The sequence below is a fragment of the Mesoplodon densirostris genome, chromosome 6, assembly GCF_025265405.1.
Source record: "Mesoplodon densirostris isolate mMesDen1 chromosome 6, mMesDen1 primary haplotype, whole genome shotgun sequence".
Taxonomy (NCBI): domain Eukaryota; kingdom Metazoa; phylum Chordata; class Mammalia; order Artiodactyla; family Ziphiidae; genus Mesoplodon; species Mesoplodon densirostris.
Genome location: NC_082666.1, coordinates 21,293,233 through 21,315,343, shown reverse-complemented (window position 1 = coordinate 21,315,343; position 22,111 = coordinate 21,293,233). Strand labels below are relative to the sequence as shown.

General features: G+C 50.1%; 2 protein-coding genes across 3 annotated transcripts; both read left to right on the top strand.

Moving 5' to 3' along the window:
- The first annotated feature begins 26 nt into the window (after positions 1 to 26).
- FANCG (FA complementation group G) lies at positions 27 to 6,438 on the top strand. 2 transcript variants are annotated; one of them, XM_060100752.1, is made up of 15 exons: positions 27 to 96; positions 214 to 334; positions 530 to 620; positions 1,280 to 1,411; positions 1,644 to 1,846; positions 2,570 to 2,705; positions 2,883 to 3,013; positions 3,114 to 3,260; positions 3,392 to 3,543; positions 3,913 to 3,979; positions 4,238 to 4,527; positions 4,679 to 4,725; positions 4,902 to 5,057; positions 5,517 to 5,640; positions 5,770 to 6,438. In XM_060100752.1, exons 2-15 carry the CDS (start codon positions 239 to 241, stop codon positions 5,876 to 5,878), a joined length of 1,881 nt encoding a protein of 626 aa, XP_059956735.1. In that variant the 5' UTR covers positions 27 to 96; positions 214 to 238; the 3' UTR covers positions 5,879 to 6,438. The 2 variants fall into 2 exon arrangements, with proteins under 2 accessions (XP_059956735.1, XP_059956736.1); XM_060100753.1 differs by lacking the exons at positions 27 to 96; positions 1,280 to 1,411; positions 1,644 to 1,846 and having other exon boundaries at positions 248 to 620.
- A 935-nt stretch (positions 6,439 to 7,373) lies between these two features.
- On the top strand, positions 7,374 to 21,094 carry VCP (valosin containing protein). Its single transcript, XM_060100742.1, has 17 exons — positions 7,374 to 7,658; positions 10,845 to 10,956; positions 11,142 to 11,314; positions 12,413 to 12,555; positions 13,119 to 13,249; positions 13,966 to 14,097; positions 15,050 to 15,152; positions 15,805 to 15,938; positions 16,017 to 16,152; positions 16,512 to 16,624; positions 17,033 to 17,197; positions 17,287 to 17,409; positions 17,670 to 17,882; positions 18,080 to 18,388; positions 18,667 to 18,822; positions 20,143 to 20,297; positions 20,447 to 21,094. The coding sequence occupies exons 1-17, from the start codon at positions 7,642 to 7,644 to the stop codon at positions 20,550 to 20,552; spliced, it is 2,421 nt and encodes an 806-aa protein (XP_059956725.1). The 5' UTR covers positions 7,374 to 7,641; the 3' UTR covers positions 20,553 to 21,094.
- Positions 21,095 to 22,111: the final 1,017 nt, after the last annotated feature.

Here is a 22,111-nt window from a genome sequence, read left to right as displayed (position 1 = left end):
ATTTTGCCGGCCGGGCCAATCAGAGGCGCGGGTGGAAGAGGCGGAGGTAGAAGCCCCGCCAGGCGGGCAGCGGGGTGTCCGTTTCTCCCGGAAAGGGTAGGCCGACCCGGCTGGAACCCCGAGGGGAGCAAAGGAGCCTTGGCGGGGTGCGGAAGTGCACGGGCCTTTCCGCTCTCAGAGGGGCCAGGCTTACCCTTCAGCGGCTCCCTTTAGGTGTCTGGGCCCAGACTCGGCCGCCATGGCTCACAGGACCCCTCCGGGCTCTTCAGCCTCATACGCCAGCTGCCTGGACCTGTGGAGGGAAAAGAATGACCAACTAGTTAAACAGGCCAAGGTAACGCGGTTGCTGGGACCCTCGCTTTGCAACCCCAAAGTACCAGGAAAGGGGTATGCAGTAGATTTACCCTGGCCGATGGGGAGGGGCTGAGCGTGACCTCCCCCAAATAGCCAGAAATGGCTGGAGAATGACATCCCTTGCCACAGCTGCAAGGGGAGAGGGAAGGACTGTACCCCACCCCACATTTGTTAGGTTGCTCAGGACTCAGGTCTGTCTCCGAGGCGACAGCAGTTGGCTCAAGGTGCACTGGAAGGGCTCCGGGGACTCCTCCATAGTCTGCAAGGTAAGGGGCGCCCTCCCCAGGATGGTCACTCCCTTCCTCCACAGCCAGAGACCAGTTCCTCTTCTGCATTTCTGGGATTGAGGAGATTACTCAGGGGGTAAGGGGTTCTGGAATCGTCTTTATACAGGTGAATCTCTCTCCTTACTCACACACACACACCACCACCACCACCCCAGCATTTGAAGAAGTGGTCTCCAGGATGGTCTGTTTGGAAAACCTTCTGCCCGTTCCAAACTCTCTGTCCAAAGGGTGGATTCTTTTTCTTTTTTTTGGCTGCGTTGGGTCTTTGTTGCTACGTGCAGGCCCTCTCCAGTTGCAGCGAGTGGGGGCCCCTCATTGCGGTGGCTTCTCGTGGAGCACGGGCTCTAGGTGCGTGGGCTTCAGTGGTTGTGGTACGCGGGCCCAGTAGTTGTGGCTCGCAGGCTCTAGAGCGCAGGCTCAGCAGCTGTGGCGCACAGGCCTAGTTGCTCCGCGGCATGTGGGATCTTCCCGGACCAGGGCTCGAACCCGTGTCCCCTACATTGGCAGGTGGATTCTTAACCACTGCGCCACCAGGGAAGTCTCCAAAGGGTGGTTTCTTTACTGAGGGCATTTTGGTTGGGGTGGGGTGATCTCTCTCACCTGAGAGTTGTCTGTGAGACCAGCATTTGTTGCTCCAGGGCTCCCTGCAGCTGTTTCTGTTCTCCCCTTGGAACTGACTGTCATCTGCAATTTCATTACCCTGAGGGCAAGCCTGGCCCAGGGTTTCACTGAGGACCTGGCACAGGATATCCAGCAGGGCCTAGAGAGAGGTAAGGGCCAGAGATTGCCTTCCATGCCCCTGCCAGCCTCAGGTTGGGCTTAAGTTCTTGCAGGGGGGTGTAGGAGGAGCAACATAATCTGTCATCTCCACGGAGATGCCCTTCTCTGATCCTCCATGTGCTCCTCGGACCAGGAGCACCTTTGTGACCTTTGGGCTCCTGTAGAGAAGAAAAGCCAGAGATGAGGTCCCACTTCAGCTTTATGTGTGTGTATACTCTACAGTGCTGGAGACCCAGGAGCAGCTGAAGGCCAGGCTGGAACATGGGCTCAGGGGGCTGTGGGACTCTGTCCTCCATGTTTCCTCCCTTCTGCCGGAGCTGCTCCCTGCCCTTCACCACCTTGCTGGCCTGCAGGCTGCCCTTTGGCTGAGCACTGACTGTCTTGGGGACCTGACCTTGCTGCTGCAGACCCTGAATGTTAGCCAGGTAATTCAGGTAGTGATCTGAACCTAAGGGTCTCTTTCCTCCTCCCACCCTTCCTAGCTGCAGTATCATCATTATGTGTTGGAAAGGCTGCTGGGTTGGTGTTCAGAGGACCCAGGTTCTCTCAGGGACTGTTAGGTGACCTTGCTCTGGTTTGTTCCTCATTGGAGGGATTCTCTTGGGAGCTTGATTATCTTGGGTAGAATTAGAGCTCTCATGACCTTGCTGAAGGCACCTCCCAGTCTCAGTCTTTTCATCAGTAACCCAAACATGGTCGTTGCCCTGTGTCCTTGTGGGCTTATCCTGAGTGAGGAGACTCATTAAAATAAATCATCTCTGCCCCAGGTTCTTCTTCCTCTCTTTATCCTTGCCCCACAGCTATCGATCTCTTAGAATTGAGGGAACAAGAATCAGGAGGGGGCTCCCCTGGTGGCGCAGTGGTTGGGAGTCCGCCTGCCGATGCAGGGGACGCGGGTTTGTGCCCCGGTCCGGGAGGATCCCACATGCTGTGGAGTGGCTGGGCCTGTGAGCCATGGCTGTTGGGCCTGTGCATCTGGAGCCAGTGCTCCGCAGCGGGAGAGGCCACAGCAGTGAGAGGCCCGCATACAGCAAAAAAAAAAAAAAGAATCAGGAGGATCCTTAAGTTCAAAGTCCAGCCAGGGTGGACTGAGATAGGTGAAGGGGTAGTTACAGGCTTGGGACCTCTGATCATCCTTCTTTCCCCAGAGCAGGGCCTCTGAGGATCTGCTGCTACTCCTGAAAACTTGGAGGCCCCCAGCTGAAGACTCAGATGCTCCGTTGACCCTGCAGGATGCCCAGGACTTGAGGGGTGTCCTTCTGACAGCATTTGCTTATCGCCAAGGCCAGCTAACAATCTGACTTGTCCCTTCCTCCCCACTCCCTGTCTTAAGGGGTTCTCTGGGCTCATGTCTTCTCTATCCTCTACCCTTCAGCTCAGTAGAGCTTCTCTGTGCTCTTCTTCCCCATCATGCCCCCTGCCCTATTGGCCTCTCTAAGCTCACACCCTGGTTGCCCACAGGCCTCCAGGAGCTGATCACAGGGAACCTGCCCAGGGCACTGAGCAGCCTGCATGAAGCGGCCTCAGGTCTGTGCCCACGACCTGTGTTGGTCCAGGTGTACACAGCCCTGGGGACCTGTCTTCGTAAGATGGTAAAGACAGTCCTAGGGTGGGTTGGGGAAACCAGGGGTGTTAGGAGCAGCTTTCTGCTTTTTGAGGGTAACTGAGGCTTGTGTCCTCTCACCCCTCTAGGGCAGTCCACAGAGAGCTCTGCTGTACTTGGTTGCAGCCCTGAAAGGGGAATCAACCTGTGGTCCCCCGCTTCTGGAGGCCTCCAGGCTGTATCGGCAACTGGAGAACACGGCAGCAGAGATTGAGTGTCTGGAGCTGCTGGTTGAGGTAAGGAACTGTGTCAGGCGAAGATACGGGGACTGCTGAGATGCTTGTGTTGGGGTAACTAGTCAAGGTATAAGTAGAAGGAAGTATGGTTCCCAGAGATTATAGTTATACGTTCTTTTTGTTTTCTCTAGGCCTTGAGTGTCGCTCATATCCCTGAAGCCCCACAGCTTCTCATTGAGGTAGAGTTACTACTCCCACGACCTGACCCAGCCTCTCCCCTTCACTGTGGCACACAGAGCCAGGCCAAGTACCTGCTAGCAAGCCGATGCCTACAGACGGGAAGGTGAGGTTCACCTTGCTCACCTGAGCTCCTCTTCCCACTTCTGACGCCTCCCCTGTGCTGTGACTCTGCTTCTGTTCTTACGAGCTGGGGGGATGGACAAGTCAGGGGCAGGACATGGGTCCCCACTCTCAGCTTCCTGCCTTGATGCTGGACCTGAACTGAGGATTCTTTACCCAGACACTAACCTCCTGTATCTTGAAAACTCTAAAGTCTTCTCCCAAATCCAGTCTGTAAGTAGTAGAGATCCATACTGAGCCAGTGTTGGAGTCCCCAAGCCTCGCCCTCCCCACACCCCAGTGCCCTTAGCTAAAAGCCCTTGGAGTGCCCTGCTGTGGCCTAAGGTGAGGCTCATGGGTTATGACTCTTCAGGGCAGAGAATGCTGCAGAACATTACCTGGACCTGCTGGCCCTGTTGCTGGATGGCTCGGAGCCAAAGGTGGGTATGTCGTGTTTCTCTGCAATGGGGTGGGAGGGTTGGAGTCCCCTTTGGAGTGGAGCAGGACTGCTTTTTTCTGACTTTTCCTCTGCTGTTCTTTCTGTCCAATCTGGGGCACCAGACTGGGAAGGTTCCCAGAGCAAGGGGGATCCAGGCAGCAAGCAATGGGTGGTCTCTGCATGATACCAGAGCCTGGTGCAGAGGTGGGGGGTGGGGGCTCATGTCTCTTCAAGACACTGCATTCTCCTCCCACCCCAGTTCTCCCCGCCCCCACGCCCCCCAGGGCCCTGTGTGCCTGAGGTGTTCTTGGAGGCGGCAGCAGCGCTGATTCAGGCAGGCCGAGCCCAGGATGCTTTGACCGTGTGTGAGGAGCTGCTTAGCCGCATGTCATCCCTGCTTCCCAAGAGGCCCCGGCTGTGGGAAGATGGCAGAAGAGGAACCAAAGAGTTACCACGCTGCTCACCCTGGGTCTCTGCCACCTATCTGCTTCAGGGCCACGCTCGGGTGCAACTGGGGCCCCAAAAGGAGGCAATTAGTGAATTTAGCCGGTGAGCCCAGGAAGCCAACCAGGACCCTCCGGGAAATGTGGAGGGATAATATTCTAACTGGGACCTGAGTTGGTGAGCTCCATTCTTATCTACTCACCCTAGAGTTTCTGAGGTTGACTCTTCTTTACCCCTGCTCTGTGTCCCACTTCAGGTGCCTTGAGCTGCTCTTCCAGGCCACACCCAAGGATAAAGAACAAGGTGATCTAGACTCTCAGTTTTCCTCTGTGGTGGTGGTGGCTTCCTTTCCACGTGTCCTAGCCCACTAGGAGATTTAAGAGAAAGGGATTCCAAACACAAGAGATAGAGAGGGAACTTGAGGTGTTGGTGACAGTGTGGCTGGGAACACATGTCTTGACTTTGGAAGCGGTCCCCAGGGCCTGCTTCCAGCTGTGAGCAGGGGTGTACATCAGATGTGGCACTACAACAGCTTCGAGCAGCCGCCCTGATTAGTCGTGGACTGGAATGGGTGGCCAGTGGCCAGGATACCAAAGCCCTACAGGACTTCCTTCTCAGTGTGCAGGTGTGCCCAGGTATGTACATGTGCAAGACATCAGCTATGCACAGATGCATAAGGACAGAGAGGGCCGTGGGGGAGGTACCTGGGGATTAGTGGAAGAGTGATGTTCCTTGATAGGAGGGGTGAATGGGGTTGTGCCTGTATATATATAGGGATATGTCCAGGTGTGCAGACATATGCAAGACATATACAAGTGTGTATGAAGGCCTCTCAGGAGTTCTCTAGGCTTCCCAGTGTCTTCAGACACAGAGACCATAACTGTGCTGAGAATGTGTTGGGCAGGAGCAGGGTCAGCTGAGCCCTTTGTCCTGGGCAGGCAATGCCCAGGGATAGGCATGGTTGGCAGTGATGTACCCCTGGTACCATGTAGGCAAGACACTTCCCTGTTCTAGGCCTTAGTTTTCCCTTTTATAAAATGATGCTTAAGTCTGTGTCAAGTTCTAAGGCTCTCTACTCTGGGGTGGGGCTACAGGTAATCAAGACGCTTCCTTTCACCTGCTTCAGACTCTGAGGAGGCTGGATCGGAGGGATGAGGCCACTGCTCTCTGGCGGAGGCTGGAGGCCCAAACTGAGATGCCACAGGAGAATGCTGCATGGTGAGGTTGAGAGGCAGCTGGTGTCCTGGAGTCCTTGGGCCTATTGGGAGTGGTGGTGAATGAAAGGGAGGGAATGGCTGTGCAGTCTTCTGCCTGTCCTCCCTTAGACATCACCCTTTTTGCTTTCAGGTCTCTCCCCCTGTACCTAGAAACCTGTTTGGGCTGGATCCATCCCCCTGACCGTGAAACCCTTCTTGAGGAATTTCGGACGTCTCTGCTGGAGACTTGTGATCTGTAGCTGCCACGTTTCAAAGAACCTGAGCTGGGGCCTCAGTGGGCCATCTGTGGGGAGGGCTTTCTGCTATACCGTCCTTGGGGAACATGGCTGGAGCTGACCATTCCAATATAAGTCTGGCATTGGAGAGGCTGGTGGTAGTTCTCCAAAATTTGGTCTGGTTACTGCTGTTCTGGTTCCAGAAGAAGCCCCCCTTCCATCAACAAGGCATTGACTTTGCTCATAGCACCTTTTTTCCTGTTTCCCTTTTCATGTGTTGAGTAAAATTTCATGCCTATCTCTTGTCTGCCTACTACATACACTTGAGTGGGAAGACAAAGCTGTCTGATTCAGTTGAGTGCTGGTTGTCTATGATACCTTCTCCCAACATCATCTACCTTATGAGCCTCAGGAGAAAGGACTACAGGAATCCTTACTCAGGTGGCAGTGCCTTTAGTCCTTCTTGTTGCCTAAAAGCAAAACCCCAAAGCCCAGGATCCTTTGTGAGGTGACAGAATGAGTGGAGTTAGGTCTGGAAGATGGTGCCCTCAGGAGAAGGGCAAGTATCTGATTCTTAGAGCAGAGAGACAAACAGACCTCTGAGTCTCTCAGAGTGACTCCCCCGCCTCCTCCATCCCAGATTTGGATTTCCACTGTCTCAGTCAAATGTGTCTGTGTGGATAGGGGGTGAAGGGTGAATTCAGTCAACAGGCCCCCAAAGCTGCCTATTGAATATAGTCAGGGCTAGCTGGCATTTTGGGCCCGAGGACTTCAAGTCTCAGCCTACAATTTTCTTGCTGCTTCGGGCTCTGTTGAATCCGCTGTGTGTTCTGTAGTTGCCTACTGACTCCTCTCTGGACTTGACTGCCCTCCCTCGTTTAGCCATAAATATTAATACCTGGTGGTAAGAGGAAGCATATATCTCCAAGCCCTGAGGAACTGTAAAGCCTATGGGATTAGGATTACCAAAGGGTGCAATGACAATAAAGTAGAGTGGATTAAGAGCTAGGGTGCTAGTCAAAGAGTCCAGAATAGAGATGGCTGAAGCCAGCGTATTGAAGGAGCAAGGAGAGGGGTTAGGGTGGAGACTCAGGTTTTGGAAGAAGATGGGTGTGTAGGTTATCACTACAACAGGACTAGACTAATAGAAGGGTTCAATCCATTGTGCCAGGTTTTTCCAGCAGGATAAGCTCAGGAGCCAATGAACTGAAGCCAAGTGGGAGAGCCTGCCTCCCAGGGATAAAGCCTCTCCTTTCGCCAGTCGATCTGGCCCTCTTCCTTTCGTTGATTGGTCGAGAATCCCAATCCGTCGAGGAAGCGTAGCGTTGCGGCCAATTGCCGTGGCGTTACTAGGCGTGTTGCATCCCTGAGGCGGGAGCCGGGCAGCAAGCGAATTTCCTGATTGGCTTCGGTCCGCGGGTTGCTGGGGGGAGGCGCGGAGAGGCGGGAGGGAGTCCCCAGGGCAGGCGCTGATTGGCTGAGGTGAGAGCACCTCTCCTTCCGATGATTCGGCTCTTCTCGGCTCAGTCTTAGCGAAGCGTCCGCAGCCGTCGTTTGGGTGGTTGGCTGCCGCTGCCCCCTCGCGGATCAGGCGTCAGCGTCTTCCGCCCGCCCGCCCACCGCCCCGGTGCCGCTGGGAGGAAGCGAGAGGGAGGCCGTCTGCGGGTTTGTCGCTCCGCTCGTTCTCCGCCCGGGAGACCCAAGCCCCAGCCCAGTCGGTCGCCTGCCACCCCTTGTAGCCGTTACCCACGGGCCGCCACAGCCGCTGGCCGGGAGAGGCGTGCGCCATGGCCTCCGGAGCTGAGTGAGTGTGTGCGCGCGCCCGTCCGCCCGCCGCGGGTGCGCGCACCGGCCGACCCGCTGCGCTGGGTAGGCCCGGCCGGGCCTGGCTGTGGGCGCGTCTAGGAGGTGGAGACAGGGAAGGAGGGAGAGGAGAGGAGAGAAAGGGGGCGGATGAGGAGCCGCGGACCCATCTGGGCCCGGCTGCGCCCCCGCGCGCCCCCTAGGCGGGGCTTGCGTTGGGCCTGGGTCGGGGCCTGGGACAGATCGTGCTGTGTCATGCAGGCCCGGGCCGGCATGACTGGCTCCTCTGGGCGGCCGTCCCGGCCTAGTGAGGTCTGCGGGCCCACACTGCTGGCGCGGCGCCCCGGGGCCTGGGGGCGCCCACCTGCGATCCGGTCTGCCACCCGCTCTAGGCCTTTGGTCCCCAGAGAGTGCAGGCCTCGCGGGCCCAACGCCCTAACTGCGCCCGGTGGGCGTGGACTTTGGGCCACGTGAAGGCCTTAGGAGCCCGGAGACCGAGGCGGAGGCCGGAGCAGGGGGAAGGCCTGGCGAGCTCAGGGAAGCTCACGACGGCCACTTTTAGAGCCGGCTCGGCCTGGCTTGTGGTTGGCATCGTCTACGACCTGAGTGGTGAGAGGCTGTTGGGGAGAGGCGGGCCCAGCCTTTCGCATCTGGCCGCCTTCATACTTTACGCCTGTTGTTATTCATACGAGAAGGCTTTAGTCAGTTTTCCTTGATGTTGTGAAATGAGGTTCATTAGGTTCTTGCTAAAATTCAAACTTCAGTTCGTATTTTGTGAGCCTTTCTAGATTTCAGCCTTTGAGGTGTGAGAGAGTTGCCTTAACTAGTCAAACACACACGTTCCTTTCCCTAAGTAGTTATGTTGAGAAATCCTGGGCCCTCTACTCAGGAAAGCATCAGATAAAACCTGGCCACCTCTACCTATTTTAGAATTAAGAGCTTTAGATACTGGTGGTGGGGGGGAAGACACCCTCATCCTATGGAAACCCTTCTATGCAAATCACCTTCCTGACTTGAGAGTTTAGTTTTTTTTGAGATGTGTTCCTTTTTCTCAAGTTTCTGAATTGAGATGAAGTATTACTCAGGTGCCTGTTTAAAAGGACTGCTTAATAAAGAATTAAAGTAGTCTCTTAGTCTTTAGTTTCCAAGACTAAAAGTCCAAAATTCTTGGAACCTGGCATCATAGACAGTTTCTGATCTATAGGTCATCTTGATGACTTACCTGAACTCTGTCCAAGTCCCCTGTGGCTCATTGGGGTTCTGGAAAGGGCCTGACTCATGCATAAGACAAGCGGGATGTCCCCAGAGAGCCTCCGGGACGGCTCTTGGCCCATGATCAAACTGAATTCCCTCATTTAGAGATTACTTCCTTTGATCTCAGTAGATAGATGTGGAATTAAAGATCCTTACTTTAAGGGAAAAGCATCCCACTCATCTCCAGTGCTGGGGTCAGGAATGGTAGGCAGATTGGAGGTTTTCCTAGGATGCAGCTTTGGGGTTAAAATACAAACTGATGACTAGAGGCATCTGGCATTTTGGTTTTCTCTAGCCCTGGTCCTATACATCAAACGGGAAGATGGGCAGCCCTTGAAGGGTATTTTAATGCATAGGGGAGAGGGAGAATGGATGGATTTAAATTGCCCTCAACTCTCATATTGACCATGTTTGCTTCTAGGGTGTTGATAAGCATTGGAAGAGTATGCAGCATTGTGACCACCACTTTGGGGTTGGGGGAGGCAAGTTTAAACTTAAGGAAACTCCATTCTTGGAAACTAGTTTAAAGGGAATGAATAAAGATGCAGCCTATGTGAGAGGGTCAGCAGAAAACTTACAACTTTTTTAGATGAATGGGATTTGTATTTCTTTTGAGTGTATACAGAACCAAAAGATGTAAAAAATCCCGTAACTCCCTAACTGGTATTCTAGAGCATAGGCATCTTTTTTCTTGCAAGTTGTGAAGTAATTTCCCATAGGAATACTTTTTTGTCTTCTTTTGTTGACTGATAGATGCTTAGAACGATGCCTGACGTATTTTTTATGTATATGTGTACACACACACACACGTGAATTTGTTGAGTGAAGAAATAATCCGTGGAAAAGTTTCCTTTTTATTTATTTCTTGGCTTCTTCCATTGTCTGGCCCTCTTATTTTGGTTAATGCTCATGTTTTCCTGAGCCTTACTAAGAGGAGGTAGCTCTTCAGAGGGAGAGCCCACTGAGTCTAGTTAGTGAAGGCTGGAGATGAGCTAAGTGAGAAATTGGTGTCGGATGAATGATCTTACTTTCTAGGAAATGGTAGAAACTATTTAGATAGTTTAAACTCAGTTCAGACTCAGGCAACGTTGATTTGGGTGAGAGGGATTTGGATTTGCCCCATGTCTCAGCATTTCTTGGTTTTAACTTTTTGAACCAACCCCATGGAGTTGTGTGTCTTTGCAGAGGTTTCTGAGATTCCTTTTGAGCTTGAGCTTCTTTCTGATGAAGGTTCCAGGTGTGTTAGTGTTTTGTTTTGTTTTGTTTTTTCCAAATATGACTTTCTTTATGCTTTGCATTCCTGTGGTACACAGAATGCTCTGGCATTCAGCAGGTTTAGCCAGTAAGAAGGGTAATTCTAATGATTCTTCATTGTTCCCAGGCTTGCTCTGTGGGGCTTGGGGCCTCCCTGAGCCCTTTGGGAGATTGTCTTGCTTGCTTCCTTCTGCAAGAAGGTTAGCAAGGAAAGAGCTTGTGCTATGTTCTGCAGTGCTAATCATTCTGACCGTTGATACCATATGTCAGGTGTTGTGTTGAACTTGTATTCATTATCTTGCTTAAGACAGTAATCCTCTGAGATGGGTGCTACTATAGTCCCCATTTTACAGAAGAGGACATCAACCTCCAGAGAGGTTAAATAACATGCCCAAGATCACAGTTAAGTGGCAGGGTTGGGATTCAGACCCAACAGGTCTGACTACAGAGCCCGTTCTCTTAATCACTATTCTATACTGTCTGAGACTATTTTCATTTCTCTAAATACGGCTCAGTCTCCACTTTTATTTTGTTTTCTTAGTTTCCTGACCCTGGGGCACGATCACCTGGGGCCATACAGCTAGGATACCGGTACTCAGAATACCAAGAGTTGCTGGTAGAGACTGGTGGGGCCCTTGCTGGAATATGTTTTGGAACTGACTTCATTTTCTCTTTCTAGTTCAAAAGGTGATGATTTATCAACAGCCATTCTTAAACAGAAGAACCGTCCCAATCGGTTAATTGTTGATGAAGCCATCAATGAGGACAACAGTGTGGTATCCTTGTCCCAGGTAAGTTGGGTCCACAGTCCAATCTTTGCTTATTGCACTTAACCTGAGGGCTTTTCCCAGGTTTCTTTTCTCATTTTTCTTGCAGTGACCACAGATAGAGTGGGGTTTACTGGGAATCCCAACCTCCAGGGCTGCTGCTTACCCCCTGGCCCAGTGACCCAAAGGCCTTAACCTTCTTTCCTCAGCCCAAGATGGATGAGCTGCAGTTGTTCCGAGGTGACACAGTGTTGCTGAAAGGAAAGAAGAGGCGGGAAGCTGTGTGCATTGTGCTTTCTGATGACACATGTTCTGATGAGAAGATTCGAATGAATAGAGTTGTTCGGAATAACCTTCGCGTACACCTGGGGGATGTCATCAGGTGTGTGTGGGGTTCTTGGCCCCTCAGGGATGGGAGGCCAGAGACAGCCTGCATTACAGGCAGTACCCCCACCAAGGCCTTGGCAGCTGCAGATATTGGGAGCTTGCAGGCCATGGGAAGACTTATGTTTCTAGGTTGTCTTTAGGTTTTGGTTCTGCCTCTGGGACTTCAAAACCTGCCTTTGCATGACCCTTGGGACAAGTTGGCATTTCTGTGACTTTCTTGGTACCTTTATATTTTTCTACCAGAGGTATAACTTATCACACCTTAGACCCTGGTTTAGGATGCCATTTGAGTGTTTGTATCTGCCAGGTAACCTTACAGCTGGGTTGCATTAATGGCTTTTGTTGGGGCCAGAATGAGATGGGAGTATGGGCTACGAGGTGGACTCGTAGCAGGTTTGTATAAAGATCCAAGTTAATCTAGGAGAGAGGCATAGTTTGAGCCACACCTAGGATAGCGCCAGTCTGAGTGATTTTAGACTTAACTTTAGGCAAGAGGCTTCCCCATCTTGGAGTCTTCTCTAGTCACTGCTACCCAACCATCTGTCTCTTGGCCAGGAGCATCTCAGACTTCTGATTCTTTTCCATGGATTCTAGGTTTCATGTAGCCTTCTTCCTGGAGGTGCTTAGTCACTTTCTCAAGGTGCTCTGACCACCTGACTGAGATTATTTTTTCACTTCTATTTCTCTGACCCTGACACTTGTCAGACTAAGGTGTCCCTGTGTAACATTGGGTTACCAATACTGACCAGAATGGGTCATCCTTGGATATCTCTCACTGAAGACCTTCCCTCTTGTGTCTTTGTGAGGGTTCCAGATGTGTGGGTGTTCCTTTTGGCTCACTGATTGGGAGTGGGCCACCCCAGCATCTTCTTCTAGAGGCTCCCCCTACTACCCCACCCTGCGTGTGACCTGTTCTGCTTGGCTGTTTCTTTGCCCTCACTCCCACCCTACCCTCCTGCCTCTCTTCACCTAAAGCCATTCCCTGCCTTTTCTCTTTCGCTTGCCATCGGCTCTCTATGCCAGGCCCTTTTGGACACCCAGTGCTTGGGGCTGTAGTTTGGTTGGTAACGTGGAATCTGCTTGTCATCCTCAGCATCCAGCCATGCCCTGATGTGAAGTACGGCAAACGTATCCATGTACTACCCATCGATGACACGGTGGAAGGCATCACTGGCAATCTCTTTGAGGTTTACCTTAAGCCGTACTTCCTGGAAGCTTATCGACCCATCCGGAAAGGTGAGAAATAATTCTAGGGACTGAACTTAAGGGTGATTGTTTGTAGGGATACCCAAGAGTAAACCTTGGGATATCTTTGTCTCATTCTCATATGTGTGTCTATACACACTGTACACATGCACATGTGTACTCTCTCCTTCCCCCCTTCCTTCCACTCCCCCATTTCCCCATTCCCACTCCTTGCTCCAGTAGAGTAAGCTGTCTTCTCTTTTATCTCTGAAGGAAGAGGTGGGCCATTTTGGCTGTCCAAAGTGTACTTAATATTTAGCACAGTTCTACCATTGGTGGTTGTCGTGAAAGCCTGGGTTATCTATACCCCAGAAGTCAAAAACCTTATGGGCTTCTTTCTGACACGTCAGGTTTTGTTCACTGTCTTGAGTGGCAGAGGGACTCTTCACAGTTTACTTTCTCTTTTTGCCTAATGCTTAATAAGTTGTGGATGGGAAGGAGAAAGGGCAATATCTAGTGAACTTGGTATTCTAGATCCCAGGTTTTGATGAGGAATTCTCACTTGGTCTGGTAATAGATACCTCTAACTGCTCTTGTGCTGATTGCTCTCACAGGAGACATTTTCCTTGTCCGGGGTGGAATGCGTGCCGTAGAGTTCAAAGTAGTGGAGACAGATCCCAGTCCTTACTGTATTGTTGCTCCAGACACAGTGATTCACTGTGAAGGGGAGCCTATCAAACGAGAGGTGAGTTCTCTCCCTGATCCCGGTACCCTACTTTGTGATTACTTAGTGGGACAGTTGTGTGGTAGTTCCAAAGAATATCCAGACTTGAGAGCTAAGCTTCTTCCCAGAGGTGGAAAACCTAGCTATTCATTTCTGGGCCTAGGTGTTTCTTGGAAGTATCTGATACCAATAATTTTTAAAACCTAGATTGAACCTAAAAGGTCTAAGTGGTTGGAATAATTTTTGAGGAAGTGGTGCTGATGCTGGCATCTAGATCCCTGTGCATTTCCCACAGTTTCTAGCTTCAGGTCTTAGGGGAGCCCATCCCAGTAAGACTAAGAACAATGTGATAGGGAAAGGCTATCCTAGAAATCTTTGCCTTGCCATAAATAAATAATTAAGTAAATAATTTAAATAAAACAAAAGCAAAAATTGGGAATTCCCTGGCGGTCCAGTGGTTAGGACTCTGCACTCTCACTGCTGAGGGTGCAGGTTCGATCCCTGGTCAGGGAACTTAAGATCCCACAAGCTGCACGGCACGGCCAAGTAATAAAAATAAAAACAAAACAAAAGAAATCTTTTCCTTGGGATTTTTAGAGTTGTTCTTTGAGGCATGATCCCCTTAGAGGAGAATCTTCTCATACAGCAGATTTCTCTACATCAGATTTGGAGAAACTCACCTTTTGCTGATAGTAGTATTCCTGCCTTCTCCTTTTCTTTGTTTCTTCCATATTCAGGATGAGGAAGAGTCTTTGAATGAAGTGGGCTATGATGACATTGGTGGCTGCAGGAAGCAGCTAGCTCAGATAAAGGAGATGGTGGAGCTGCCCCTGAGACATCCTGCTCTCTTTAAGGCAATTGGTGTAAAGGTGAGCATCCTGGGCTCTGTAGGATACAGTCTAGGGTGGTGATTAACAGCTACTTGCTGTCTAATTCTAGGATGTCTTCATACATGTGTTTCATCATTGCCTTGGATTAGAGAGGAAGTACTGTATTTGAGTTTATAGAGGGCTCTAAATTCATTCACGCTACTAATGGTCTGGAACAGAGTGGGCCAGTTAAGTTCTCTGTTGCTTTTTTTTTTTTTTTTTTTCTTAATTACAACCCTTCGAAAGGTAAAAACTATTTTCATCTAATGGACCCTGTAAATAAAATCTCACCATAGTTTGCCAACCTGTCTAGAACAGTGCTGCCCAGTAGAAGTAGAAGTTAAGGAAATTTGCAAAGTGTGAAGGATCCTGAGTCCAAAATATTTGAGAACTGCTGGTCTGAAATGTAACATCCCAATCATTCCCATATCATGCGACACCCTGAAGATGAAAGACAACTTCAAAGAGGAATACTTGTGATAGTAAGGGAAAGCATTCCAACATGATAATAAATCCTGGAGGGTTGGGATTACTGGAGTGAGTGAGCCTCTGGCCAACACTCTTAAATGTCTAAGCTAGTCCTTGGTTCTTGTCTGTCTAAATTCAGGCCCTCGGCCTAATGGCCTCTTGCTTTTCCTAGTCCCAGGATCTTCAGACTCAGTCACACTAAGAGTCTCTTAGTGTGGTTTCTCTCCTCTTTGTCTCCTATGCATTCATAAGTATTGTCAGCTTTCTAGCAGTATTTTCTCTGCTGCTAAGAGGAGTGAGTGTGGTGTGAAGTAAACTGTCTTCCTAGCAGCTGCTGCTTGAGGGCTCACTCTTACTGGTGTCAGAGTTGAGCTCTGATTCTCAGCCTCTCTAGATGGAGCCTTTGTCAAGCCATTTTAGGGTGGCTGGGGTTGGGAGAAGGCGGGAGTCTGAACCTAATCACACCTTCTGTACTGGTCCTCAGCCTCCTCGGGGAATCCTGCTCTATGGACCTCCAGGGACTGGAAAGACCCTGATTGCTCGAGCTGTGGCGAATGAGACTGGCGCCTTCTTCTTTTTGATCAATGGTAGGAGCCTTGGTTCACTTTGTGTTTGGCTGAACTCAACTCTGAGCTGAGCGTGACCCAGTCTCATGAGCTGGAGAACTCATGGACATGTTCATTTGTATACCTATGCTCGTGTATACTTCAGTATCTTTATTCTAAAGTACATTGCAGACAGATAAGCAACACGGGGATGGTATTCTACTCTGGTACCACCTGATCTGTCCCCACCTTGAGAAAGATTGTGGACAGGCTGAAGACATATAAGAGGAGTAAGTTAGAATGAGAACTCAAAATGCCTGTGCTTACTTATTTGAGAGGGTTTGGGGGAAGACTGGCTGAGATCAGTTATCTCTTTGAGAATGATATTTAGCTGGTAGAGGTCCAACTGGTGTGCTGCTTCTGCTCTGGCCAGAGGTCCCATAGCATCTGCTGTGATCATTTCATACTTCCAGCTCAACTGTTAGATAAGTGTATTGAGCTCCTTGACTTTTTATCCTGGCTTGGTGGCTACCCTGGGATAATAGTTGGTAGGGGCTGTGAGAAAGTAAGTAGAGGTTATTACCATATTCTCACCTAGGACCTGTCTCTGGACTGGGTGAACAAGATAACTGATTTCTTTTGAGATTGAGAAAGGATATAGTTTTGTCATTGTATCCATTCTATATGCTTTCAGGTCCTGAGATCATGAGCAAGTTGGCTGGTGAGTCTGAGAGCAACCTTCGTAAAGCCTTTGAAGAGGCTGAGAAGAATGCTCCTGCTATTATTTTCATTGATGAGTTGGATGCCATTGCTCCCAAAAGAGAGAAAGTAGGAACTTACCCGAGGGGATAGTGGGGTGTTGAAAGGTCTTGACTTCACTTCTGACCAGACATTCTGTCCCGACAGACCCATGGGGAGGTGGAGCGGCGTATCGTATCACAGTTGTTGACCCTCATGGATGGCCTAAAGCAGAGAGCCCATGTCATTGTTATGGCAGCAACCAATAGACCCAACAGCATTGACCCAGCCCTGCGACGATTTGGTAAGGACCCCAAACTTCTTTTTCTGCTGTCCTTGCTCTTGGGGAGATTGTGGCTCTACTGGCCTTAATCCCATCGATCCCACATCTGTCCTTCATCTAAGTCACCTAATCCTGAGGATTTCTTGAAGCTCTTCGCAGTGTTAGGGCCCAGGGTTCCTTTCCCTTATTCCATGTCATGTCTAGGGTGACCACCCATCCTGGTTTGCCTGAGACCAAGGGATTTCCCAGGATATGGGGCTTTCAGTGCTAACTCCAGGACATTCCTGGGCAAACTGGGATGGTTGGTCACCTTAGGCCTGCCCTTTCTTCCCTCTGCACCAGAAATGATTCCTGTCTTACGTTTACGCACTGTCTCACAGGTCGCTTTGACAGGGAGGTAGATATTGGAATCCCTGATGCTACAGGACGCTTGGAAATTCTTCAGATCCACACCAAGAACATGAAGCTGGCAGATGATGTGGACCTTGAGCAGGTGGAGTGATGATGAGGGCTGGCCAGAAGTTAGGATATCTGTTTCCAGGCAATTGAAGGGAATTGACTAGGGACATAAGCTTCAGATGTGAGGCAATTGATTTTGATTCTTGTGCAGGGGAAGGGAAGTGATCTCAGATTGAATCCAGGAAACTAGGGTTGGCATGTTTCTCGGTTGACAGCGAATTAGAGTGAACCAGAATTTGGGGGGCAGCTTTATTTCCAGGCCCCAAGTCCAGGCTTGAATACTTAAAACCCAGCCGATGAAAGGGCCACTAGTATGTGTTCAGGGAAATGGAAGGACCCAGAGATAGAAGTCAGGGGAAGGGGCCAGGATTCTGTTGTCTCTGAGCTTCCTAAGGCAGCTAGGTCTCAGAGACAGCATAGTAAAAAGGTCTTCTCTCTGCAGGTAGCCAATGAAACTCATGGGCATGTAGGCGCTGACTTAGCAGCCCTGTGCTCGGAGGCTGCTCTGCAAGCCATCCGCAAGAAGATGGACCTCATTGACCTAGAGGACGAGACCATCGATGCTGAGGTCATGAACTCCCTGGCAGTTACTATGGATGACTTCCGAGTAAGGGCCTCTCCCATATCTCAGGTACACAGACATGCACTTTGATCTCCCCTGGCAAGTCTCATCCCCAGTTTTTCTTCCCTTTTTAGTGGGCCCTGAGCCAGAGCAACCCATCAGCACTGCGGGAAACTGTGGTAGAGGTACCACAGGTGACCTGGGAGGACATTGGGGGCCTGGAGGATGTCAAACGTGAGCTTCAGGAGCTGGTCCAGGTAGGGTGCTTGGTCCAGGGTGAGTCACTGTGTCAGTACATTGTAATTGAGCTGGGTGATATTGGGGTGTTGTCACATTCATTGCAGAAATTGTGAGCATAGTTCAGGAACCTGCTATTCTCTGGTTGGAGGCACTAAGGAGCCTGCTTTTAGGGAACCTGGGTCTTCACCATGGGATGGTGTGGGAGGATGCTTCTGTTTGGTTAGGTTTCTTTCAAACTATGGAGGTATCCCTGAACCCTCTTTGCTTTTCCTCCTAGTATCCTGTGGAGCACCCAGACAAATTCCTCAAGTTTGGTATGACACCTTCCAAGGGAGTACTGTTCTATGGACCTCCTGGTTGTGGGAAAACCTTGCTGGCCAAAGCCATTGCTAATGAGTGCCAGGCCAACTTCATCTCCATCAAGGGTCCTGAGCTGCTCACTATGTGGTTTGGGGAGTCTGAGGCCAACGTCAGGGAAATCTTTGACAAGGTGAGCTATAGGTGGCTGGGCTATCAATTCACTTGCCTGGGGACAAGTTAAGGGTGGAGGCTGTTCTTTGGGAGAGTAAAAACCATCTCATTCTGGCAGCTCAACTAGGGCAGTGAAGGTCACTTTATTTTCCATTCCTTCTCAGATCTGAGAGATCCGATTGTGCTAATGCTTGAGTCCATCTGTCCCTCACACAGGCCCGCCAAGCTGCCCCCTGTGTACTGTTCTTTGATGAGCTGGATTCGATTGCCAAGGCCCGTGGGGGCAACATTGGAGATGGTGGTGGGGCTGCTGACCGAGTCATCAACCAGATCCTGACAGAAATGGATGGCATGTCCACAAAAAAAAATGTGTTTATCATTGGCGCTACCAACCGGCCTGACATCATTGATCCTGCCATTCTGCGACCTGGCCGCCTTGATCAGCTCATCTACATCCCACTTCCTGATGAGAAGTCCCGTGTTGCCATTCTCAAGGCCAACCTGCGCAAGTCCCCAGTTGCCAAGGCAGGTGCAAGGTCTTGGGGTCGTGGGGACTTCTGTGAATCTGCAGGCTGTGTGGAGTGGTGTTTGGTTCCTGGACAAGATTCCGTTGGGGATTCCTGGGGTTATGGTTGAAAAGGGAATATGGAAGATTTGAGGGTATTAGGGTAATCTAGAAAAAGGAATAAAACGGTGGCAGAAGATGGGACAAACTGGAATTGGGAGTGCTTGGATGGTCAAAGATCAGTGTATCACAGGGGAGGAGAGACTAAATGCTAAGATAGATATGTTGCTTCTTTTAGGATGTGGATTTGGAGTTCCTGGCTAAGATGACTAATGGCTTCTCTGGAGCTGACTTGACAGAGATTTGCCAACGTGCTTGCAAGCTGGCCATCCGTGAATCGATCGAGAGTGAGATCAGGCGAGAACGGGAGAGGCAGACGAACCCATCAGCCATGGTGGGTCTGCATCCTTTTCCCAGATTTGCCAGTTGTGGGGAGCCAGGGGACAGTCTCCACAATGCCCTAGAGTTAAGAGTATAAGGTTTTGGAAAGATCACCTGACTGAGATGTTTAGCAGGGCATCAAAGAGAAAATGCTGAGCATATACGCCCTTCAATCAGGAATTATAAAGGCTGAGAAGAGATCAGCAGAGAAACAAATAGAGCAGGGCTAAGAACCTAGGGTCTGTGGACCTATCCCTGGTGTTCCATGGACCCCTTGAATTAAATGCACAATTTGGTGGAGTGTGTGTGTAAGCTCAATAAAGATAGGGACTCTATATCATCTTGCTTGCTTCCCATTGTATCATGGCACAGTGTTAGAGACTGACTTCGCGAATAAATAAATAAATAAATGGCTTTCTTTACCTTTTAGAGGGGGCCTGTGACATCTCTCCTTCCTCTCATCAAAGCTTCTAAACTACTGATACACTGATCTGAGGGCAGTCTCATAAATCATAGCAATTGAGTGGCGTCTCAGTAAAAGAGATAGGGTGTGAGCCTGGGCTGTGAAGAGAGAGAATTTGGGTAAAGGAAATAAGGCACCCAAATAACCTGCTTGAGGAGTAGGATTACAGGAACTGGGAAAACCTGGGTAGAATTGAAGACATCATATGTTGCTGGAAGTGAGGCTAGTAGGTAAGGTGTAATCTAGATGTGATAAGCACTGAGAGCCATTGACATTTTCTTTTTAAAAGTTTAGGTTTTTGAGGTATAATTTACATATTTTAAAATTCGCCGTTGTTAGGTGTACTATTTCTGTGCTTTTTGACAAAATATATAAGTTCTATAACTACAGTTGAGATAGACAAATTTCCATCATCCCCAAAAGTTCCCTCGTGCCACTTTTTAATTTTTTTTTTTTTTGTTTTTTGGCTGTGCCTTGCAGCATGCGGAGTCTTAGTTCTCCAACCAGGGGTCGAACCCCTGCCGTGGAAGTACGGAGTCTCAACCACTGGACCGCCAGGGGAGTCCCTCTCATACCACTTTAATCAGCTTCCTTTTCCCACCCTAAGCCCTTGGTAACCACTGATATGAATTCTGTCCCTACAGTTTTACCTTTTCCAGAATGCACTGACAGGTTTTTAAGCAGGGCAGTGACTCGGTTTTAGGAAGATTGGCCTGGCAACCTATTCAGGAGAGGCCCAACTTATTGGAGAGGCCCAATCCTCTAAGCCTCTGCCATAAGCTACTGCAGTGAAGGGGTCAGGAAGGCCAGGGAAGGAATGCAGGCTGAGCCTTAACTAGCCCCGGTGGTCTGTGTTTACCTATCCTGCAGGAGGTAGAAGAGGATGATCCAGTGCCTGAGATCCGCCGAGATCACTTTGAGGAAGCCATGCGCTTTGCCCGCCGTTCTGTCAGCGATAATGACATCAGGAAGTATGAGATGTTTGCTCAGACCCTTCAACAGAGTCGGGGCTTTGGCAGCTTCAGGTAACTAGGTTTCGGTGGGCAGTGCTTAATTTGTCTTGGGGAACTCTACAGCCAAGGTAGTTGGAGCCCTAAGGGGGCTAGAATGGGTAGTTGTGAACATCCTACACAAGCCCTGCCCTAACCCTCTCTTTGCCTCTGCTCTTGTGCAGATTCCCTTCAGGAAACCAAGGTGGAGCTGGCCCCAGTCAGGGCAGTGGTGCTGGCACAGGTGGCAGTGTGTACACGGAGGACAACGACGATGACCTGTATGGCTAAGTGGTGGTGGCCAGCGTGCAGTGAGCTGGCCTGGCTGGACCTTGTTCCCTGAGGGTGGGGGCGCTCGCCCAGGAGGGACCGGGGTGCGCCCACGGCCCGCTCCGCTCCTCGGGCTGAACAGTTCAGCCGCAGCCAGATGCTGGACCGGGGCTTGCTGTTACAAAAAAATACAAAATAAAAGCGATTTTCCATTTGGGAGGCGGAGAGTGAATTACCATCAAGGAATTGGGCCTTGGGCCCATGCTGTTTCTGTTGTAGTTGGGGCAGTGCAGGGGACCTCTGTGGGTGTGAACAAAGGCATTACCGCCATTCCCCACGGTAAAGCATCTGCACTTCACTCAATGCTGCCCGAGCCCTCCCTTCTTCCCCCTACCCAACCTGGGCAGGAGGGTGAAGGGCTACAGTTGCTGGGTGTTTATAGAGAGAGTAGGTTGATTCTTATTTTACATGCTTTTGAGTTAACGTTGGAAAACTAATCACAAGCAGTTTCTAAACCAAAATGACATGTTGTAAAAGGACAATAAACGTTGGGTCAAAATGGAGCCTGAGTCCTGGCCCCTGTGCCTGCTTCTTTTCCTGGGAAGGGCCTCGGGCTACAACAAGAGTGCCAGGGCGCTCTTCCAAATGTGAAATTCTAGGAGTACGATTGCACCCCCTTCCCCTGCTGACGAACACTGGTGTACTGCTGCTTCGCCCAGTGTCTGCAGTGTCACTGGGTAGGACTGCAGTGGAGGGAGAGCAGCCCGATGGAGCTCCAGATGTGGTGACTGTGGGGTCCTCTACCTGTATTGGGTGTGGATGGTGGGAGTAGGCCTGCAGAGTCCCCTTTTCTTGACCAAGGCTGGATTGGGGTGCCCTCCAAAAATCTAAAAGTTGTAGAAAGATACAGTCTCTGTCTGGAGATGGATGTTCTCTTGATGCATCTAAAAATTTCATATATTCATGTTCTGGTTGAGGATCACTTACAGTTATGTCCACCTTTATGTAATCTGTATTATGAAAACATAGCTTTTTTTTCTAATATAAAATTCTAGTATTGGATGTGTTTCTTTCTAAACGAAACATCCTCCCCTGCTCCTCGTTTTTCAGATGATTGCTTGCATAGTTTTGTCCGGGTATAGAGTATCCTCTTCGTTCAGCAAGTACTAACATAATCACTTAGTGCTTCTGGGATCAGTACCTCGATGCCTTATCGGAGAAGGAGTATGGTGCAGAGAAAATAATCCACTGAGTCAAATTAGTCATTCTAGTACTTATACCAGCCTCTGGTTTGATCTACATAGGTAGGTAAACTACAAGGACTCAAGATAGTTACACTGGCTGATTAAACTGGGGCATCTTGAACTCATGTGCTGTGAAATAGATATTCTTGCACTTCTGTGATTTTCATTGACTGTCCCTTGTGACACTTCCTCCCCTGGATCCTGTCTTTGGTCCTCCTTTGGTTTTCCTACCGTTTTAGGTATCCTGATGGCTTAGCTTTCAGTCTTCCTACTCTGGACATTGTCACTCTTATATCATCCCTAACCTCAGGAAGACCAAAGACAAGGTCTTTTGTG